Genomic DNA, 22,546 nt, shown 5'->3' with positions numbered 1-22,546 from the left:
TTTTTTAAGATGTTCATTTAAATCAAAATATGCACACAACTTTATTGAATCCCTGAATAAAACCGAGGTGAATTTTTTCTGGTCTTCCACTCTTTTCTCATTCCACTAGATCTTTGCTTCCTCCCAGGTAAAGTCTGCTAAAAGTAGAGGTGATGACACAGCTCTGAAGAGCGCCCATCTTTACTGCACAGGTATCAAAGTCATCCTCTACGGAGGAGAGCAGCAGTGATGAGTCAGCCAGCCACCACCACAACACTGGCTGCTTGCAGATGCATTGGAGATTTGCTGCCCCTGCTCCCACGTCAGGTTTTCACTGCTGCTGCACCGCCAGAGACCCAGAGTTGGGAGATTTTCCAGTCCCACCGAAGCATTGCACAAAAGCGAACATTTTCCAGGACGCACAAGTAGTGTCAGTCCTGCTCCTTCACTTGGATAATTGCCCCAGATCTGGCAATGGCAGAGAAACTCAGCCCAAGTAAACTACTGTTTCTACTCTCTTTCCTTTCCCCTCTTGGACCCCAAAATGTCCTTTCATCTTCTGTCCCTACCTTAGAAAGGAGCTGAAGCCAGTCTGAAATGGTGTTTCCTCATCCCAACCCAGGCCAGACCAGGCAGGTACACTCAGACTCACCCAGACCCACAAGCAACACTGTAACTAGAGGGAAGTGCCGAGTTTCCCTAGGAAATTGGCTCTATGGTATTTCTTGCTTGTCAGTGCTAGGCAGGATTTATTTCCTTGTTTGCTTTCTTCCCTACTGCTTGGGGGATATTTAGCCTTTGCTAGGCTCATGTTATTGGTCAGGAAAAGGACTCCCCAGGCAGCAGGAATGTGATGTCCAAAATTTTCTTATCTGCAACCTTAGTCCAGCTTGTATTAATAAAAGTTCAAGATTATTTAGTACTTCCATTCTGCTGGCCAGTTGTAGAGGAGATGGGAAATTCAGTACAGGCTTATGATCACAGTAAAACATAATAAAATGTGATCTAATAAATATTTTCATATTCTTAATCTAATAAATGCAGCACATGCTGTAATGTATATGTGATCCTGGTTACTTACATTCTACATCAACAGTTTGCATAAACAGTTAGATCCCAGCTGTCCAACTGCCTTTGCTCATATTCTCATTTTTTTCCCAATTTTACCCTGAAAATACAAAGAAAATAAACACATTGTAATGATGCTTTTGGCAGCAGCCCTCACCCATTTGCTAGTGTGAAGCTCCTGTGAATGCCTATCACTTGCCATTTCACACTCCGCTCTTTGCGGCAGGGACGGAGGCTTTCATAGAATCACATGGGGTTGGAAGGGACCTCTGGAGATCACCTAGTCCAACCCCCCTGCCAAAGCAGGTCCACCTAGAGCAGGTTGCACAGGAATATATCCAGGCGGGTTTTGAATGTCTCCAGAGAAGGAGACTCCACCACCTCCCGAGGCAGCCTATTCCAGTGCTCTGCCACCCTCAAAGGAAAGTTCCTCCTCATGTTTAGATGGAACTTCTTATATTCAAGTTTGTGCCCGTTTCCTCTTGTCCTGTCACTGGGCACCACTGAAAAAAGACCAGCTCCATCCTCTTGACACCCACCCTTTAAGTATTTATAGGCACTGATCAGATCCCCCCTCAGTCTTCTCTAGACTAAAAAGACCCAAGTCCCTCAGCCTCTCCTCTTAAGAGAGATGCTTCAGGCCCCTAATCATCTTTGTAGCCCTCTGCTGTACCCCCTCCAGCAGTTGCCTGTCCTTCTTGAACTGGGGAGCCCAGAACTGGACACAGTACTCCAGATGGGGCCTCACCAGGGCAGAGTAGAGGGGGAGGATAACCTCCCTCGACCTGCTGGTCACACTCTTCCTGATGCACCCCAGGATGCCATTCGCTTTCTTGGCCACAAGGGCACATTGTTGGCTCAAGGGCACATTGGTGGGAGCCCAGCAGTGCCAGGGCCAAGGCCAGCAGCCAGGCAAGGCCCCAGGGAAAGCTGTCCCCAACAAGCTTACAGACAAATATGACATGATCGTGCGTGGCTGAGGGAGAGCAGCGGCATCTCCCTCCCACCTCAGTCCGTTTGCTCAGGTCTCCAGCAACTGACGCTTCAGCAAAGACCCTCTTGCTGCTGAGTCCCTGTGGTGAGCACTGACAACAGGTAGGGTGTGCAAGCAGAGCTGTGTCCATGATAGCTGCACCGCATCCCACAAGGCTCTTCCCACCAGGGTCCCCATCAGTCTCAGGTGCAGCTTGTGGGGGTTCTGCTCACCAGCTGAAGATCAGGGTGGGGTCCTTGTTTTGAACCACTTGATTTGCACAAAGAATCAGTTAGAGCAAACGGGGCTGGAAGGATGTTCAGGAAATCTTCTAGTGCGTTCCTGCTCCAAAGCAATCATTGCACGGCAATCACCCCTGATGCACATGTGCTCAAACTTTGCCAAGAATGCTCCAGTGATGGTGACTTCCCAGCCTCCCTGGCATAAAGTGCACCCCAGTGTCCAATCTCAGCCTGCTGCAATGCTCATACATTACTCTTTGTCTCAGGCAGACAGAGACCAGTTCATCACCTTTCTATTTGCAGCACTATTTTGCACTGTCGCAGGCTCTTCTCCTGCTCCCCCACAGTGGCCAGGGGCTGTTTGTAATGTCAGGTTGCCGATCTTCTCATTCCCTATAGACCCCAGGTGACAGCACTCCCGCTGTCACATCTTTTCTCAAGCCCTGAAGCAATGCTTACCTCCCCAACGTACTCTTTACGTCTAGCCCTTGAACAGGGGTTCCCATACAGCCACTGAGCCCCCCACACAGACTCTCCTCGCAGTCCACTTTGGCCCTTTATAGCTGCCACCCAACCTGGCTCTACATGACACAGAGGCAGCCTGGTAAGGAAGGAGATAGGAAAACTGGGGGCAGATTTTCTGCCCTGTGCTCCCTATGTTGACCTTCCCACATCTTCCCACAGCAGCACTAGCTGCAGACCCCTAACTGAACTGCTCTTCCCATGACTCCCTTTCCCCAGTCCTCCTGTCTCTTGATTATGCAGTCCCGGCTCTCACGCTCATTCCTCACAGGTCATGTCCGTCTTCCAGACCGCTGACCATTTTTGTTGCTTTCCATTGGACTCTGTCCAACTGGGCCACATCCCTCTGGATGTTCAGTGTCCTCAGCTGAGCAGAGCATCCCTGCCGGGGGCTCACACATGCTGAGAATTAAAATCACTCCATTTGTCTTTCAGGCTGTAATTTGGTTCCTATATCTCGACATGGAGACAACCTGACACCACTGACTCATGCTTTGCCTTTGATCTATTATGACCCTCAGGCCCTTCTCTGCAGAGTGATGTTAATGCAGGCATTTTTCCTCATGCAGATGCTTATTTCTGCATAAGGTGGGAACTCACACTTGTCCTTGCAGAACTGCATCCTATTTTTTTCAAACTATTTCTCCAATTTGACAAGACAGGATCAATCTCAGGATCAAGCTGTGTCCTCCAAAGTACTTGCAGCCTATTACAGCTTGCTGTGGTCTACAAAGTTAATAAGCTTATTATTTATTTTATAGGAAACCATTAATAATGACCTGGCCTGACATTTCCCTGCTACTGACTCTCTCTCCAGAAGCCACCTTATTCATTCTTCATGAAGCTTTTCTGTGGAAATTGGATTTGGTCAGGGCAACGGGATTCATGACGAGAACAGAAGAAAAAGGGCCTGATAAGAAGCAAGACAAAGCAAGAGATATGAGAAAACAAAGCTTAACTCAAGTTATTATCTGTTTCCCATCTGAGAACAATAAAAAAATAACACATAATGCACGCCATCTGCTTCATCTTAGAGGTCCTAGCCAGTAACGTCAGAAATGCATGTCCTTATGCCATAGGTATGTCACATAGCCCCAGATCAAGATCATTTTTCATATGCCAGCATGTCCCAGAGAGACAGGAGTTGAAAGACAGAAGAGGTCAGTGCATGCAGTGGCTGGAGCACAGGTTAGCAGGGAGCCTGGGGGAGCCCAAGAAAGGGGACACTGATGATGTTGGGGGTCAATGGAAATAGCCATCAGTCCTGCACATGGGACCGTGAAAAGATAAAAGCTCTCTGGCTGCACCTTTGCGTGGCCAACTGAGGACCTGTTTTACACTCTAACATCCACTTTTCCTATTAATGAACTTCAAGGAGATGCCCAACTGCGCCAGCTCATTCCCAGCAAACATGGCCAGTTTTCCTGTCTTACTGTCGTACTGAGCCGTGGCTCTCCTTACCCTGACAGCTTCTCACAGGAGCAGATACCAACAGTGGTTATAAAGGTTGGATCAACCTATGTTGTTGGAATATAAATTCCCCCATTTCCAAAGCTGGGAGCTGCCCAGTGACTGCTCTCTCAGTAGGCTCAAGATGAATGGTCATCATGCAACCCTGCTGCAGCTGGTCTCTGCCTCCCTGCTCTTTTCTTGCCCTGCTCAGCACAAAGGAGCTCAACAGCACAGCTCTGTCCCTGCTGCGCCTGTGGAGGCTCCTGGGGAAAAAAAGGGATGATGCATTTTTTCCTCCTGTGGCTATACCAAGGGATTTGCATTGAAAGAAAAAAACCTCCCCTTTTCTATGGTCTCCCTTCTGCCCTTGTACTTGCAATATCCAGTCTCACAAGAAGAATTTTTTTTTGCTTGAGGTATTTTCATTGTTTGCTTTTTTTTCATTGCCTTTTTTGCAATCAACTTGCTCTATGTTAGTGTAAAGAATACCTGAAACTCAGATTTGAGACTGGAGGGGTGTTATTGAAGAAGAAATTAAAGATTTTGCAGACAAAACTTTATGGGGGTTTAGCTCTTCAAGTGTCCAAAGTTCCCAGACAACACAAAAAATATCAGAAAGAAGTGCAAAGGAAGAGCTCAAAAGGATAAATCTGTGTGGCTAAGGAAAGTGAAGGGATGAGATAGCGTCTGGGAATTGATGAAAGTAGAGAAGGGACAGTGTAAACTGGAAAGAAGAGCATAAATCAGGAAGAAAATGTGTTTAGAACTAACTTAGAGGACAAGCCAAGAGAAGAGTTTTGCTTTCACAGTTATGTCAGTAACACTGTGATACATCTAGTTGATATTTATCAGTCACTTTGGCGCTCTCCTCTCCAGATCTGCAGAAAACCCTCCCCACAAGCTCTCCATGGGGTTGTGGGGCAGCATCAGTCCCTCACTCCCCACCCAGCCGCATCCAGGGCTCCTGCTCATTGATCGGGTGGGAACAAATTGGGCAACAGGCAGGCAAGTCCTTGGGAAAGGCCACTGACCTGCCTTCTGGCTTCCTCGGGTAACAGCTGTAATTTGTGTTACGATGTTCCTCAGTGGCATTTTACTTCTTAAAAAAATTCTGAGTAATCTTATAAACAGTAGTAGAGATTGTTGTTGGCACGGGGCATGTTCACAGCTGCAGGATGCCCGTCTCTTTCTGTTCACCATCGCGGGACTGAGGTGATACTGCAGGTCTCTGTTGCCTAGTCCTCAGGAGTGCTCAGAATAGCTCCTGGCTCTCTCTTCCCCTTGCTCACAGACAAACCATGGACAAGGATCCTGCAGGGAGTCCTTCTCCATTCTTCCTGTCAAAGGGCAGGCTGCAAAGGAGACCCTAGAGCTTGCACATTAACTCCAGGAGTGGTCTAAAAGTTATGGTGCTGGAAGTACAGGACCAGTGCACACACCTTGTTAATAAGGACTTGAGGAAGGGTAAAAGGAAATAGGCACTGGTGAACCATAAGGTAAGGGAGGCTGCAGGAAACAGTGAAAGCTAAAACTGTGGCCAAATGGAAAAAATAGAAGTAACATATCTGGTGGCAGATTGCATGTAAAAACACAGCAGACAAAAAGCATTTTGAGAAACAAATGGCAAAGGCAATTAATGCTAATAATGTTTCTTCACTTCAAAGATTCAGGCTTCTGTCAGAAAATCTGTAGGACCAGCTGATGGTATAAGAAGACCACAGCAAATATGGTGATTTTTTAATTATTTAGTTGTGTCGATGCTCATAGTGGAAGAAATTTTGTGTTTAGGTGGTTCTAACCACTCTTGGGCATTAGGGATCTTAGGAAAGAATAGGTAGAAATTAAAATTAACTTAGTAGAGAGATGAAAAAAATTCACAGAGTGAATAGCAAAAAATAACGAGAATTGATACTAAGCACTCAAGAGGTCTAAGATGTCTCTAAACTGGAAGAGCTAAGGTCATAGCAGTGATGGATAATGTGTCATTTAAAATTACTGGAAGGTTAAACAGGCAAACATGAGGTCAATTTTAAAAAATTGTTCCAAGGGCGATCTGAGTAACTACAGACCTCTTATTCCAGCTTATATACTACAGTAGAGTCTGCCGGTGTTTACCAGATTTACATGGCAAAGTCTTTGCAGTGGAGGGACTTCAGGAGGGGCTGCTGTGAGAAGACACCAGGAGCTGCCCCCGTGTCAGACACAGCCAGTACCAGCCAGGTCCAAGATGGATCTGCTGCTGCCCAAAGCTGAGCCCGTCAGTGACACTGGTGGCACTGGCCATCATGTCTTCATTTCTATTGCTGAGTCTAATGCTATCCTGCCTTCCAATAATTTGATTAAAAGAAAAAAAAAAAATGTGATACATAACATGACCCTACAACTAGCTGCCAAAGCTAACCAGCAAAGATGTTTCCAGACTCACTGAGTAATTCAAACCCCAGATTCCCAATCTAACATAATGAAAAATCCTCCCATCCTGGGCTTGCAAGCTGGTACTTTCCCTGCCTGACCAGAGGACTGCAGGTTAACAGAAGAGAAAAAGAAGCAGGGAGTGAAGAGAAAGAGCTTCCCCAGGTGAGAAAATGTTCATTAGCAGGACTGTTGGAGACATCACTGGATAGTTGGGGAAGTTCAGTGTATGAACTTTTATCCAAAAGCACTCATTGGCCCTGTACGCCAGCAGCACAAATGCAATTGCTGATACTGATCCCAGCATTTTCATTCCAGTCCATGCCTCTCCTAAAGCTGGGAAGGTTTTCTGTAGAGGGAAAAAACTCAAAAACTTCTTTGACTCAAGAAGAAGATTCATCACTCTGGAAGGGTTAAAAATTAATGAGAGACAAGAGAGGGAAACATGAAGCTGAGATTAGTTCCTTCCTTGTTTTCTAGCTCCCCACTCTGAAGTTACAGAAATGCATACTGCATGTCTGCTTTCTCCCACAGGCAGAGTTAATTACTAGTGTGAATTGTTTTCACTGCTTCCTGCTGGAGTATCACAGAACCACTGACCTGGTGCCACTGCCTCTGGCTGCCTCCTCCCCAGGCAGCCGAAAAAGGGGTCTTTCCCCAGCCAGGATCCCCCTTGTCCTACCTGCAGTTTCAGGACCACTGGGGCTAGAGCTCAGATTGATCGATGGAGAGGAAACAGGAGAAGCTGTGTAAAAGTAGAAGACAAAGAAAACAGTCCCTCTCAATAGGAGGGACTCAAACAGAACAAGATTCAGCTCTGTGGATATAACTACAAACTGTAAAACATCTCTACTTTTTTCGGGTCAGCCAGTTCGGGTCTCCTCCCCTACCTAGCTCCTCTTCACTGCTTCTCCTTAATATTCTTTCATGGTTCTACGTGCCTCTGCCACTGCTCCACCTTAAAGCCATAACTTTCTACATATCCTGAAAGCCTCATCAAGCAACCGACATGGTTAATGAAGAGGGTTGATCATATCACTTATTCACAGCTCTTTACTGTATATGGTACCTGGCAATGGCCCATTGCTCTTGATGTGGTTGCTGCCACTCTTATGAGGAAATCCAGTTGCCACCTCAAGCTTAGAAAGTCCTATCTTGCTGTAGTGGCAAAGTAGCCATGAGCTATCCATTCTCCAGATCAGGACCCTGACCACACAGCCCTTCATCCCTGTTGTCTTCTTTCTGCTGTGTTCCTGTTGCCTATGAGATACAATGACACAAAAAGACATTTTCATCCTCATTGTGTCCCGTGGGTGCAGTAAGTAACTGGGATCTTTACAATTTTACCCAAGGAATAACATCAGAGGATTTCAACTGAAAGCAACACTTTCTCCCTCACCTGCACAAAACAGCTATTACAGAAGCAGGCTATTCCATTCTTCAGTAACTGAAGCCTGGAATAACTCTTTCTCCCTATGTTGGCTGTGTTTATGGTGTAGGATATACTGCTGGTATAGACCTCACAGGACAACTCTCACAGCTGGCATCATCACTGACTCTTCAATGGGACTGTGAGAAGCTTAACATCCTACTTAGCAACTACTCACAGGATACCCATGAATATTGCTGTCAGCAGAGGTTTCTTTCCAGCTAGTCCATCTGGAGGATGAAAGTATGCAACAGGAATTCACGTCTGAGAGTGGAAGTAGGGTCTGCTTCTGTTGGGAACTCCCACCCTCTCTGTATGCTCACACCCCCTAAAGATACACCTGAGCAGCTGGGAGTTGTGTCTGCACGAGTCCATGGGACGATGGGACTGCATGCAGTTTTGCTCTCATTCCCCTGCCCCCAGGACAAGAAAGATATGAACAAACTGGTGTGAGTTCTGCAAAGGCCACACGATATGTTTGGCAGCTAGAGCACTTGCCCCGTGAGAAGGGTTGCCAGCCTTTACACAGTCACCTACACTTAATACATGTCCTGGAGCAAAATGCAACGGCTTCCAGTGCAGGCATCTTCCTCAGCCGCAGTACAACAGTGAGAAGAGAAGAAAAGTGAGGAAGAGGAAGCAAGTGAGGACTTCCACAGGGTGAAGGACCCTGAGACCCCTCCACCTCCATTTTGCCTCAGCCCCTTCAGAGGTTTCTTCTCTTTCCAGTCCACCACATCTCCTCCCACCTCACTCTCCCCAACACCCGCCTCACAGCATTGCTGGGATCTTCCTCAAAACCAGAGCACCCCTTGTGGAGTGCTACCCCCTTTCCTTCCCTCCCATCCACAAGTTTTCACAGCCCTGCAAGCCCCCCAACCAGCGCAAATGAGTTACAGCCCTTCTGCCTGGCAAGGGTGGCCCCACCACCAAGGGATAGGTTGGCAACAGCAGTACATAGCAACAAGTAGCACTCCCCATGGCGTTTGTGGACACTCCCCAAGGACTTCCACCCACTTGTCCTGGCTCATAAATTCCCCTGCGCCATCACCTCCACGCAGTGAGGTACCAAGCAGGTCCACCATGATGCAGCTGCTCATTCCTGCTGTCCTCTGCCTGCTGGGCTCCTGCTGCCTCTGGGGCACGGAGGCACGGGAATATGAGTCCGTCCTCACAGTGCCCAATGGAGGCCCCTGGGGGTCTTGGGGACACCAACAGTTTTGCCCCAGCGGCTACGCTAAGGGATTTGAAGTGAAGGTAAGGTTTCACTCCTTCTTTGGGCTGGGAAAAGACCCTGCTGTGAAATGATGTTATCTTGTTCTGGTCTCAGGAGGGCTGGCCACACCACTTTGTCCCCTTGTAGCAGTTTGCATTGTATCTGCAGCTCATGCAGGCTTATCAGCAAGAAATCTCCAGCCTCGAGCAGCTCTCCAGGCTCTCTGCCAGCAAGAGATTTCTTAGCAGGAGTCCATGGGGTAAGAAAAGACCTGGGGTCTGCAGTACTGCAGAGCCCATTCCCAAGGGGTGAGGACAACTCCCAGCTGCCAGCACTCCAGCTCTGGGCATCACAGCACACAGCAAGAGGGTGGGCATGACCCGGGACAGCAGCTACCAAGCATTCCTGTGTCCAGAGCCTCTGATCCACAGCTTGGAAAAAAATCAGAGGTGGGCAACAGCGAAAAGGACTCCCTGAGAAATGCCGTGGAGCTGCCTCACAGCCCTGCTCAGCAGCACTACCTGTGTCCGGCTCTGTCCCTGAAGCCTCCTACCACCCCCCATTACAAGGGCTCACCTCATCTCTTCTTTGAAAAGGGGGAGGATGCTGACCTCTCCCATTTTCTTCCCCTCTTCTAAGGTGCAGCCCTACCAGGGATTTTGGCTGTTTGGCGACGACACAGCTCTGAACGGCATCCGCCTGCTCTGCACGGACGGCACAGTCATCGAGTCCTCCATGGGGCAGTGAGTAGTCTTTGCTTTCTTATCCTCCTTCAGGGCAGCAGCTTTGGGAGAGCATGAAGGAAAATCAGGGCGATGGTTTCCTCCATAGGCACCCATATCCCCTATAAGGTGGCTCCCCTCCCTGCTTGAAGAGGTGGGTGAGGTCCCCCTGGCCACAAATTGTGAAGGTCTTGGGGTAGAGTTCTGGTCCCAGGGAAGGGAACAGTACTTTGAAAGATGAAGGAGAGTTCAAAAATGCATATCTTGAACTTGTATTTTCTCCTTTTCCTCAAATGCTTACTTTGAAAAGGACATTGATATTAAGTCACAGGGACAAAGCAAGCAGCTGAAATTCCCAAGGGGTCCTGAAACAACAGGGTTGATGGTGGCCAGGCATCTAGGGGGTGATGGAGAAGCAGAATGAAACATGCTGGTAGAAACACACCATCCCTGGGTAGGCCCCCTGCCCCAGGAATACCAGGATCCCAGGCTAGTTGTTGTGTTAATTGCAGCACAGCAGAGGTTGAACATGTCTTGGTGAGTTGTTTTCTTCTCTCACAGGTGGGGAAACTGGACCAAGGCCCAGTTCTGCCCCAGCAACAAGCTGGTTTCCTTCTCGCTGCGTGTGGAAAAGAGGTGGCACCTGCATGACGACACGGCAGCCAACAACGTGAGGTTCACCTGCTCAGATGGGACAAAGCTGGAAGGCAGGGGACTTTCATGGGGTCGCTTTGGCCCATGGAGCAGCAGCTGCACCTCTGGGGCCATCTGTGGGCTCCAGACAAAGGTGGAGGAACCCCAGGGAAAGGGGGACGACACAGCTCTCAATGATATGAGAGTCTTCTGCTGTGAATGAGCCCAACCCTCCACCCTATGCCAGCATCTACAAGGTGATCCACCATTAAATCTTGAATCTGTCCTTGCACAGGGAGCAGTGTGCATCTTTCTGCATTGCATATTGCAGAGGGCAGCCAGATCTTATGTTACAGCACCCAGGGGGTTTCCTCCCACCCTCGTCCAGTGGAGGTGGGGTTGCTGCAGCTCCCGGCTCCCAGGTCCAGCCTGCAGCGAGGCTGAGGGTGGGTCACCAGGAGGTGTATGCACACACACACACACAGGGCCAGCCACTGATGAACGCAGAGAGCAGTGTCTTAAGACTGTGCCTACACCCACATAGACTCACACACACACACAGGAACAGCATGGGCAGCAGCTACTGTTCCTCTCTGGCACATCAGGATTGATGTCCACTAGTGAAATACATACTCACAGATGGAAAACGGTTCTCTCTGGTAGCTGGGTTTAAACACTCAGTCTGCCCCAAGCAGCCTCAGGTCCCGGTTTCCCCAGTGCCGGCACCGGCACCTCCAGCCCCGGAAGCTTGTGGTCCCGCTCCAGGTGCAGGCACGTGGCTCTCCTGCTGCAGCCCAACCGTGTGGCCTGAAGGGTGCTGGGGGTCTCTCACACAGGCTCAGAACAGAGGGTGTGCCCACACAGAAAGTGGGCAGAGAGAACGTAAGAATAATTAGTAGTAGCAGTAATAATTATTTACATCATTACATAAGAACATGTAGTAAAACTGCAGGATAGGCTGTGTTGATCAGGTGCAGAACTCGGTCAGACGAGTGTACTGACCAGCCAGCTGTTACCCAGGGCAAGCCTCTTTTATCCCCTTTTCCCTCACACTGGTTCCCCCCACAGAACCTTCCCCTAAATGTCCCATGACAAGTCTTGCACAGTCCCACAACTCCCTCAAAACACCCCCGAAGAAGTTGTACAACATCCCCAAATGCTTTTTCCCCACAGCCTCCTATGAGCCCCCCACCACAGCAGGCGCTGACCCCCACCAGTCTGCAGGGCCTTCTGGGGAGGGGGTGGCCCCACTGGTTCCTTGGTAGGGTTCATGGGGGGTCTGGGGTCTGATCGCTCTCCTCCAGCAACGACAGACACAGCTGATTCAGTGCTACCTTTGTTTAAACCCTGCTGGGAGTCCAGATGTTCCAGTGGTTTCTGAAGCATTAACAGTGCCATCGTTTGCCCATATTCATCCATACGGACTGCCTGCCACTTGGCATGCAGCCAGGAGAAGCCTCACAACAAGCATATTCCAAGTTTAACCCTTTCCACCCAGTCACTGAAAAGAGGGGTCTGAAAATCCAAAAGGTTATGTTTTTCTTGCCTATTTGGTTGGTTACCACATACTTATCTTATTCCATACCTATACCGGTAAGCCCCGCAGAGCCATCTACTATCTCCGGAACGCAGCAGATCTAAAATCAAAAAAGAACCACTGAGTACACATGAGCCAGCAGCAAGGTCACTTATCATCATGGATGGGTATCCAACTTTAAGAGATAAAGGCACTCTTGAGGTAGCTCATTTTTCTGTTTCGGGATTCTCTGTTTACAATTAGATATAGTAGGAAAATTCATAACTCAGCTTTTCTCCTGGTAAAAAGGTTCCCCTAGGGCACTCTGAAATACACTGAGACAAAAAAGATGGGATTCTAGTCATGAATATCTCAAGAGGTTTTTATATTACCTTTTTATTATTATACCACTTTCATATTACTCATTCAGTTAAGCGAGTTGCTGTACACAGCACTTTACATGGCATTAAACACGAAAGAGACGTTCTGTCTACACAGGCAGTTCCTGCAAGAGAACTAGTATTAGAAGTAATTTCATGATCTTCCTGCTCAGCTCTTAGCCCTCCCCATTATAACAAAAATGCTTGATTCGACTGAATCCAAATGCAATGGCAGGTCATCTTAATACAAATCCCAGTTTCTGGGCTGGGAAGATCTAACAGTGAAATGCTGGAAGAGAAATCCATGTCCATTACTCTCTCAAATTAATTATTTGATTAATGTTGGGTTTTGTACTGTATATGTCACTACCCTAAAATAGTGAACCCCAGGGCTTTGCCGCAGCGCACCACAAAGTGACTAAGCTCATGTCAAGTGCTCACTTTCTGTCCATTCCCTCTCATCTCAGGAAAACCTGAATGAAATACCAGATGGAAACCCAAGGTTTTCAATCATGGTTGCGTTTCTTGTGTGGTTCTTTACCTTGATGCACAGCAAGTGCTGGTTGAGATATTTAGTCTTACACCCCTCACTTAGTGCCTATTTTGCCCTTGGTCACCTTGATGTAAAGCAACATCTACTCTTCTCCCATTTACTGGGCAGAGTGTGCAAGGTGCTGAATATTTTATGTGCAGACATTCACAGCAACACTTCCTCCAAATACGTAGGTTATGTGCAACAGTTGCCGTTAATGCAGAACCATCAGTTATTCACATATGCATGGTTTTGAGCATCTGGAGCATGGCATCTGGGTCTAAAATAGAACACCTAGGGTTCACCTCTGTAAACAGTGTGCTGTAGCTGTGGAGGGATGGTGGCCTTGTTCTACCCAAGCAAGCAACCAGCTTTCCTCCTCAGAAAGTCCTAGTTACTTGCCCAATATGGACTGGTTCAGTCAGAGAAGAGCCAATACAGTTACATTACAGTAAAGAAGTACAACAGGGAATATCCTCAAGATAAAACCTTTGTTAAGGGAACTGGCACTAAAGGCAATGCAATGCCATTTACACTCCAGCAAGCAAAATACAAACCATAAAGGTCTCTACACAGCTTGGACATGCACCCAGCAGGAACATTTCCTTGGGTGCACTGCCATGCTGTCCATAGCCAACAGTGAGCTAGGTCTGCCCTTATGGTTAACAACGCATTCATTGAGCCTGCGGTCGTAGCCATCACCTCCCAGCAGTGCTACCAGCCCAGCACCATGCTCATCATAGCTCTCCAGTACCCAGTCCAAAGCAAAAATTCTTGTGTCAGACAGCATGAACTTACCTGTAGGCACTGGGCATTTCAAACAAACCACCTTCCTGACAGCAGTCAGCCTGAAAACTGCCCTGGCAAGTTTCTTGTTTCTAACTTCTAAACTTCCCAGCTAAAAGCAGCAAGTGTTGGATTCCAGTCTAAACTAGAAAATAAACTGCACTGGGAGACATTCGAGCCTAGAAGCTCTCTTGTGCTCACCAGCACTCTCATCCTGAGCCCACCACATTTCCTTCAGAAAAAAAATATAATACATCTCCAGAGGAGCAAAGTTTGAATTTGGCTCCACATTGAGCAAATGTCCCCGAAATTCAGAGCTCTTCCAAGACAACTTATTTCCTCTGACATCTTTAATGAAGTACTTATTTACATTATCCTTGAAGTCAAAATACTGTATCTGATGTTATCTGTTATTTTTTGTTTTAGTAGGAGATTTTTTTTTTGCTTCCACAAGTGTGCCTTTGACCTGTAATAAAATCCTTCCTGAAGTAATGGCTAATTCTGAACAAGCAAGTAATTATTCCAGTAAATCCAAAGGAGGGTACAAACAGCTACATCCCTCTGACCTTTCTGTGCCCCTTTTCAGAAATGAACACGTACTTTGAACAACAGAACAAAATTTCTCGTGTTGTGGTTCTGCAGTGTCATAGCAGAGTGCTCCCTATATCCATGTAATTAGAAGGGAGGTTAATGAATTGCTAAAGCACGTTTCCAGTGGATAAAGCAGATAGAAAGCATATTTAAGTGGGCTGAATAGTTTATTAAATGAGATTATAATAGACACTTCACCCCTTGACAAGTGTCATTTCAAGACGAATTGATGTAATTCTTTACCTCAGGAAAGTCCATTAGTTAAAAAAGGGCTGTACTCTCTACTAATGCAAACCAGTGTGGTCCCTCATTTCTTTTGGCCTGAATATTTTCTCTTTTTTTCTTTTCTATCTCTTAACCTTTCATATTTTCCCTTTGATTTTCTAGCAAAAATAGAGATCAGCCTCAGCTGTGACTTCAGATACATGCTTTCTAGCACCCATTGCTGTACTGGAAATTTCCTCCGTTTACCCAGCTTCACCACAGTGTTTGCAGGGATATGTCCATGGAGTGCAGCTGCCCTTCCCTATGCAGGATTCAGAAGCTGATTTAGGAATCATCAGTCTCGTACGTAGCTTTCCAATGCTGCTGTCCCTAGGAAAGAAAAGCAGAGGGACATTACAACCCCCATGACTCCAATACCTGGAGCAGGTTCCTTTGTATGTCTGTGAAGGAGCTGATCCTTGCCCAGGCCTGGAGGTGGCCTTGCTGAAGAAGAAAAAGGACACATCTCTAGGGAGGCCACCCGCTCCCTGGCCTGCAGAGGAACCAGCTCCAGCCCTGCTGCTCTTTACAGCCACTCAGAGCTTCCATAACTGTTTCAGTAACACACTTTAGCCAGACATTTTAGAAAAGAAGGTTAGAGTTTTTCTGCCTAAGCTATGAAGTCTCTGCATCTGGTTCTGTTGGGGGAGGATGGGGTTTCCTGTTCCCATTTTAGGGGATAAGGATATCTTTTGAAAGCTTCCCAGTACCAAGCTACCATGGTGGTACTGCTGGGGGAGAATCTTAATAGAAGGGGAAAAAAAAAATCACCTCTCATTCTTCTTCTCTCTGTCATGACTTTGAAGTATGTATTTAAAAAAAAAAAAAAAGAAAATTGATTATATCAAGAAAGCAGACAGCACCATTTGCTGTTCTCATCGTGCTTCCAAGCCTCAAATTTGTGGAAGTAACATCTGATTTTACAAAAACAAGATGCCAAAAAAGTGCTACGAATTTATCATCTTGCTAAAATCTGTGTCTTGATTGCAGTTGTAATACATATTCCAAAGTCTCATCAGGCAGCTATTTTTTCCCAGTTCATTGCAATGCCCTGTCAAAAAACAACTATTGTCTAAGAACCCCATTCCCCTTCTTCTCTAAATATTGCTTGTCTGCTCATACAGATTTTTCTAAATGCACCTCTGTCATCTGTAATAGGGTAATAGGCCTAAAAATTACTTAGTGCCATCTTGCATCTTCCACTTAGGTACAGAGATGTTTTAAACCTAAATTGATGTCTTTATTACACCGTTTTCTTTCTGCTCCTTGTAGCACTTTCTGATATCATCTCCCAATAACTGCAGCAGGGAGAAAAAACATAAAACCATTCCAATGTTTTTTTCTTGGGCTGAAAAATCCCCATGTGAAGTTCAAGTTCAATATCTCTGCCTCATTTGCCATTTGTATTTGCTGTATTAATTAAACAACCCATAGAAATTCCACACGATGCAGCCTGGTAGGGGCTGATGTCCAGACTGGAATGCCTGGAGCCCAGATAAAGAAGCTGGCTTGCTGGCATGACACGTTCATTAGTAGCTTGTGTGCTGAAGCTAAGTGAAAAAAAAGCAGTAAGACCATGGCCTGACAGGAAAGAAAAGCAGGAAAAATTACCAGTATTTTTGTTACTGATGCAACCCATTGCCATGAGCAAGACAGGCAAGGTACCCGGTGCTGCTCTGGTGGGGCCAGCCAGGGTCCTCTCGCAGCTGCCCAGTGCTGGCATGTCTCTCCCGTGCTCTTCCTCCAGCACCTCTCTGCTCATATGCATTTGAATGTGATATCCCTGGATACATTTCCCTTTTTCTTATCTAGAGCAACTTCCCAGCAAACTGTGAAGTTCCTAATTTCAATGCACTTATCATCTGTCCCACCTTCCACTGTACTGCCAGGATGGGTTTTGTGTAATCAGACTTAGACTTACTTAAGTCAGTTTTACATACATCCTAAAAGATGCAGAATGCAGAGTGATTTTGCTGTCCAGTAAGCACGAAACACCACGTCAGCTTATGGAGCATATTTCTTACTGATCAATTCAGGTAACAAAAAACGCCACCTGTTCACTGTTCACTTACCCCAAACTGTGCTAGTCCTGCTTAAACCTGTTAGGACCATTTATGCCAAGCCTTTCTTGTCATGGGGATTAAAGACTATAAATTCACTATTTGTACACCAGCAGAATGATGGCATGAAGATACAAGCACCTGGAATTGCTCCAGGTTATCAAGAGCGATTCTGCAGTTGGGAGGGAGGGTTTGGCCCGGTACCCACAAAACTCATTTTTCCCTGACCTCTTCTATCAGTTTGTGCCACTCTTTCTTTGGGTTGTAAACTGTTTGGGCCAGACACAATATTATTATATATATAAGGTGCCTAGTGTAGGAAGTTAGCTAGAACCTCAAACTACATCCAACATCTGTGAGATTGCTGCTCTTGCCTCCCTCCCCAAGGCTTTTCATGCCAACTCCAACAGCTCTGAGAAGAAATGCTGTGTCTCAGGAGAGCTTACCATTGACTAAGGCACCTGCTTCTTTTTAAACTCCTAGATAATTTTGCTAACCATCACCCCGAACGCTGAATGTTAGGTTGATGACTGAGTTGGAAATACCTCAAAAATACAAGATTTATAATGGGAGGGAGCCAAAGACCACAAAATGGCCACAGAGCAGCCATTACACAGTCATATGCCTCCAGCATTATTTTTCATGCAAAATCAGTGATATATTTTAAGGAAGCCACAACAGCTACAAGAACCTGAGTCATTCCTCTGCACAGGAGGAAAGAATTACATTAGGGATCGAAATGTGCTGAGGCTTCTTAATATGAAAACATAATTGAGAGATTAGTGCAAGTCCTTGTGAGGTGATGCTGTCCTGAACAGCACAGAAAGAGCAAGTTGAGAGCTAGTATTGTCTATGAACTTGCTCGGAAATCTTTATTGCTTGGCTGCAGCCTGTGTGTCAGGCAATTCACACTGTCTCAGTCAAAAAGCTGGTAGAAAAGAGGTATCTCCAACCCCTCGGGCTGAAGGTGCAGAAAGTCAGTTATTTCTTTCTGCAGTCTTTGCTTAAGTGTCTAAAGGAACTCCACTTAGTACAGTTTCACAAAGAATCATTTCCAAATTGAGATTTAAAAAAAGAAAATTAGATTTTACTCTCTTTCAGAAAAATCACATTAAAAGAAGCTAGAGCATATCCCGTGCCAGGGAATGGCAGCCTTTGTTGTACCTAACCACACTGTTAAAATCGCTAATTAATGGAGAAAAAGTATTTCAGAGACACTATGATCTGTAGGTCCAGATTAATTAGGATAACACTTTCATTATTCAGTGGTAATACATGCCACCTTTGAAACCAAAATCATCAAAAGTGGGAGTTTGCAAGCTCAGCAAGGACCCCAAACACATTTCTTTCCGCTTGTATTAAGGCAGCAAGTAGATTTTATGCAATTGCAATTTTCTCTGCAAGGCTTAAAGCCACCTCAGTTAGGCAGACTGACTCCCAGAAGCACACCCTGAAGAGGAGAGAGGGCTCTGCAGAAGAATATTTCACCCCCAAATTAGAAGAGATGACTCAGACCTGTTCAAAATCATTTTTTCTCTCCTAGTCTTCATACCAATCAGGGGTGAAACTAAGAGGGAAAGCATTTACTCTCAGCCTCTTTTCTCAGTTGCTCTTCCAATTTTTCCTTTTTCTTCTTATTTTGAAACTTTACTTTTGTACTTTCTCTGAACAGGCTCACCCAGCATATTTTCAGGGCCTTCATCCCCTCTGATCAACTTCCCCAGCACTCCTAGGGCAGCTTCACCTTTTATGCCATGCCTCTCTTTTGGGATTAGCTTCTCTTCGGGTTGGCAGGACCTCCTATCACAGAAGCAATATCACCACCCAAACGATTAATCATGGCTCTGCCACAGGCAGGAGCCCACATTAGGCTGTAACTAGAGGCAGTCAGGAAAACAAGGTTTCAGCTACAGGCTGGACATTGCTCAACTGAATAATTACAATTCCTTCTGGCTTCCAAATTACACAGAGTAAACCAGCATTATTTTCAAGAGGCTGTGTCCAGCAGCCCTGTGGGAAGCGCGTGATGATGGAATACCTACCTGGAAGTGGCCTTTTGCTTTATATGGTTCTGGCTGTACCACAATGTACATCACCTAGTTCTGCCTCAAGCTTTACAGTTTTATTGCTTCTCCTGCTTGGCATGTGCAGCAGTTTCCCCAGAATTTTCCACCCATTTTCACCTCAGCTCTAAATCAGTAGATGCTGGAGCTGTGGATGCTGGAGGTTTCCATCACTGGTATATTTTGCCCTCAGCCTAATCCCATTCTTGGGCCCAAACATGCCGTGAAGCAGAGTCATTACAAAAGTGATGCCAGTGAGATCCATTGTCATAAAATTGAGACCCCCGCATAGGAGCTTTGTAATTAAGGGATAGAGGCAACGAGTCATTACATTTGGTGCTGTCGGAGTTTTAGGAAAGCATGTTTCCTGTAACTCATGGAAATAACATACAGCCTTTGACATGATATTTTTTTTTTCTTTTATTGTTAGCAGATGTCATTGCAGTCCAGGATACCATATGGCCACTGTTTTAAGAGAGTTATTTAATTGAGTCCATGCCTTTGATACCATATACTTAGAGCCTTCAGGAATGCCAGTCAACTACAAAGTAGTCTTCAAATATCTCAGATGCTCACAGGTTCAGACAATAGAGCATATCCATAATTAACTCCATTTAGCCTTAATCTCATGGACAATTGCATTTAGCCTAATGAGCAGTCTTCATTGTTGGTGTGAAGTGGTGCCTTGGATTCCAACAGCTGTCTCTGTCTTTCCAAAGGAGCGACCGTAGATTCTAAGCATAAAGCTTTCAGTTTAGGCAGCTGAAAGGTGTTTTGTAAATGCTAATATTTCTCACGCTCAAATCTGAAAGAATTGAACACGCACAACAATCATGTTGAATAGAAGTACCCATAATGACAGCTGTAGCATAGGAGGAAAAAGTAATCTTCTTGTACCTTCTTTTCCCATCTGTAAATAACAGGCTAGTAGTCCTTCCTTTCCCACAGGTGATGATGTATTTGGGACAGAAACTGTTTCGGTTCGTATATTCACAATATTTCTTGTCTGATCCTGTTGGAGACACAAACAGTAATAAAATTTAAAAACAGTCAAGATTCATATAACAAATATATAATCTTCTTAAATTTAGGGAAATATCCGGGCTACTTCCTGTTTGAGGACTTTGGAAGGCAGATGCCACATCCTGGGCTGTTCAGTCTGGACCAGGGGCTCTTCTCAGTCCTTTGAACAACAGTTAAAAAGAAGAGAGAGTTTTAGGCAAAAGTAGGCAGTTATGAATCCACAACCAAACTCCTGGCCTTTACAGTTGTGTGTTATTTTTTAAAAATCTTCTATTTCCCTCATGTATTTTTACATAATATTGAACTGCTGCAATTGGTACACTAAAAGCATCTTCTGGAAGTGTTTATTTTTGTTTGGGTTCTTGCAGTGCATCTAGAAATATGAGCCACGAGGAACACTAGATCCTCCAAAGACACATATCTTAACTGAAATAATGAGTCCACTCTCAGAAAGAGTCTAGAGCTCCAGGACAACAACTCTTCTTGGTTATGCTCAGCAGCAGTACGGAGCCTGGAGCTCCCCTACACCTGGGATTCCTGCCAGTATCTGACAACCTGACTGAAAACTCTGTGCTACCCACGACATGAGGTGTGAAGCAAGAGATTTCACCTGAGCAGTAGCCTGTACCAGGGGAGGGAACAAAACTCCATCTGAAGTCATTAAATAAAACGGTTGGTAAAAGTCAGTGGGAATTAGAAGCAGGAGGACCTAGTCAGGAGAAGAGGCTGTTGTCCCAAAGCGGGATCATTTACCCAGTGTGCAGATGCCAATACACACAAAAAGTAGAGGTATTATTTATCTAAATCATTTCTGCAGAGATGGGTGCTAGGCGGTAATCCACAAAGCTAGCACATCTGCCTAAAAACTCTTAGGAATATTTATACAGTTCAAAACACAGAAATACACATCCTTAATTATAATTATTGGTTAGTACCTTGTCTTAACAATTTGTATTGGTTAGTTCAGTCTCTCGCTTTCATTCAAGTTACAAGGTCCTTTAATTGATGTGCACATGTTCCAGTACCGTGGGTGTGGTAGTCCAGTTCAGTCTCTAATTGAGTTGGTGGTCACAATCTCCCACTGCCACCTTTATCTTTTCCCCAATTACTGCAAATCTTTGTTGACTTTATGCCTTATCCAGCAGCTGTCTGGTTTTCAGCTGGTTTCAGCTCCTCCTGTGGAGGGATATTCCCTTGTTCTTCTGTTGCCTTCTGTTCTTCTTCAAGGGTATATTCGTTAGCAGGGCATTTATTGTTTATACCAAGTGTATACCCAGTTCCACAGGGCCTTGTAACCTTTTTACAGCTCTTTGTTCTTACTTAGTGAGAGATTCTACCTTCTAAAATATATTTCACCTTTTTAAAATTACATTCTACCTTCTTAAAGTACATCAAGACTACTGATGTAAACTAGGGAATACATAGCACCATTTGTGCAAGAAGCACGTAAGAATTGGAGCTCAGCAGAACACAACTCACTTGTTAAAATTTGGTCTAATTGGGTGGGAGGAGGCGGGGGAGGCTACAAAAAAAGGGTAAGCTGCTCTTCCCGTGTTCTTTCTATTAAGGGCAGGGGGAAAAGGACAAGAGGCAGTAACTTCTGTCCAAACTACATCCTTTGATCCTTTCTGTCACCTCCGGTATGTGATCACCTTCTTTTTATGTGAAAGGCAGGAAAACCACACTCCAATAGCATCACATGTTGTTACTCACAGTGCATCATCCCACCATGAGAAAACCAGTCTTTTCAGGTCCTTTGTCTTGACTGAGAATTTCAACACAAGTTAAAAATAATTTCCTTTCTGCCAAAATTATCTCCTTGCTCTTCTTCACATTTTCAGGATTGTGCTAAGGCTTTACAAATCACATATCCTAAACCTAATAACCATGTGACATTTAATGACATTGTAGGAATCATCTGGATCCTACTGCTACATGAGACAAAAGGCAGAGAGATGCATCAGATAGTGGAAAGAAGTAACATTTTCAGGGTTTCATTATTCTCATAGGTTGCTTATGGAAGTATGACATACAAGTTACAGAATTATTAAATTTCCACATGTATCTTTTATCTATTGCTTTCTCTGTAGGCCATTCAAAGAAAAAAATAGACTCAAGAAATTTAAATATTTTTTTTCTTTCTTACGTTTGTTTATCACCCTTAGATGTTGACTTGCTTTCTTTCCAGTTCCAAGGTATGGGTTAGAAGAGTGTAGGTCCCTGGGTTCTCTTTAGCCCGTGTTTTGAAACATATTTTTATTCTGCAAGACCTCCGGGATATTGTCCAATGCCTTTGACTTCTGAAATATAACCACTAGTTTATGTGAAAACTTAACCTCAATTTTTAGGGGCTGGCCTCTTTTAAGATCCAGTGTCTTCAGTGCCCTTGGTTCTCCCCGCAGTTCCCACCCCTCATTAGAACATTGAACTATATTAACATGCATTAAACATTCAATATGTGAAACATATTAAATAAAACACAATTTGGCTAATATCTTAAGACAAGGAAATTCAATACTATTCTGATGGCTGCTGCAAGACTCATAGCAAAAAAGTTATATTCTATAGGATATAACTCCTCTCTGGGAGGGAAAAAAACAGCATGACAATAGTTTTCTGCACAGAAATATAGGCTATAACCCAGCCTTCCTGGATCTGAGTTTCTACAATGCTGTTTCACAGG

At 45.3% G+C, this 22,546-nt stretch overlaps 1 protein-coding gene across 1 annotated transcript; it reads left to right on the top strand.

The window, feature by feature from the left end:
- The first annotated feature begins 9,163 nt into the window (after window positions 1-9,163).
- Window positions 9,164-10,871, top strand: LOC141470395 (vitelline membrane outer layer protein 1-like). The gene is made up of 3 exons (XM_074156407.1): window positions 9,164-9,334; window positions 9,933-10,036; window positions 10,577-10,871. Exons 1-3 carry the CDS (start codon window positions 9,164-9,166, stop codon window positions 10,869-10,871), a joined length of 570 nt encoding a protein of 189 aa, XP_074012508.1.
- The last annotated feature ends 11,675 nt before the right edge of the window (window positions 10,872-22,546 follow it).

This window comes from Numenius arquata, chromosome 1, assembly GCF_964106895.1.
Source record: "Numenius arquata chromosome 1, bNumArq3.hap1.1, whole genome shotgun sequence".
Lineage (NCBI taxonomy): Eukaryota > Metazoa > Chordata > Aves > Charadriiformes > Scolopacidae > Numenius > Numenius arquata.
This window is presented reverse-complemented; position numbering and strand designations above follow the sequence as displayed.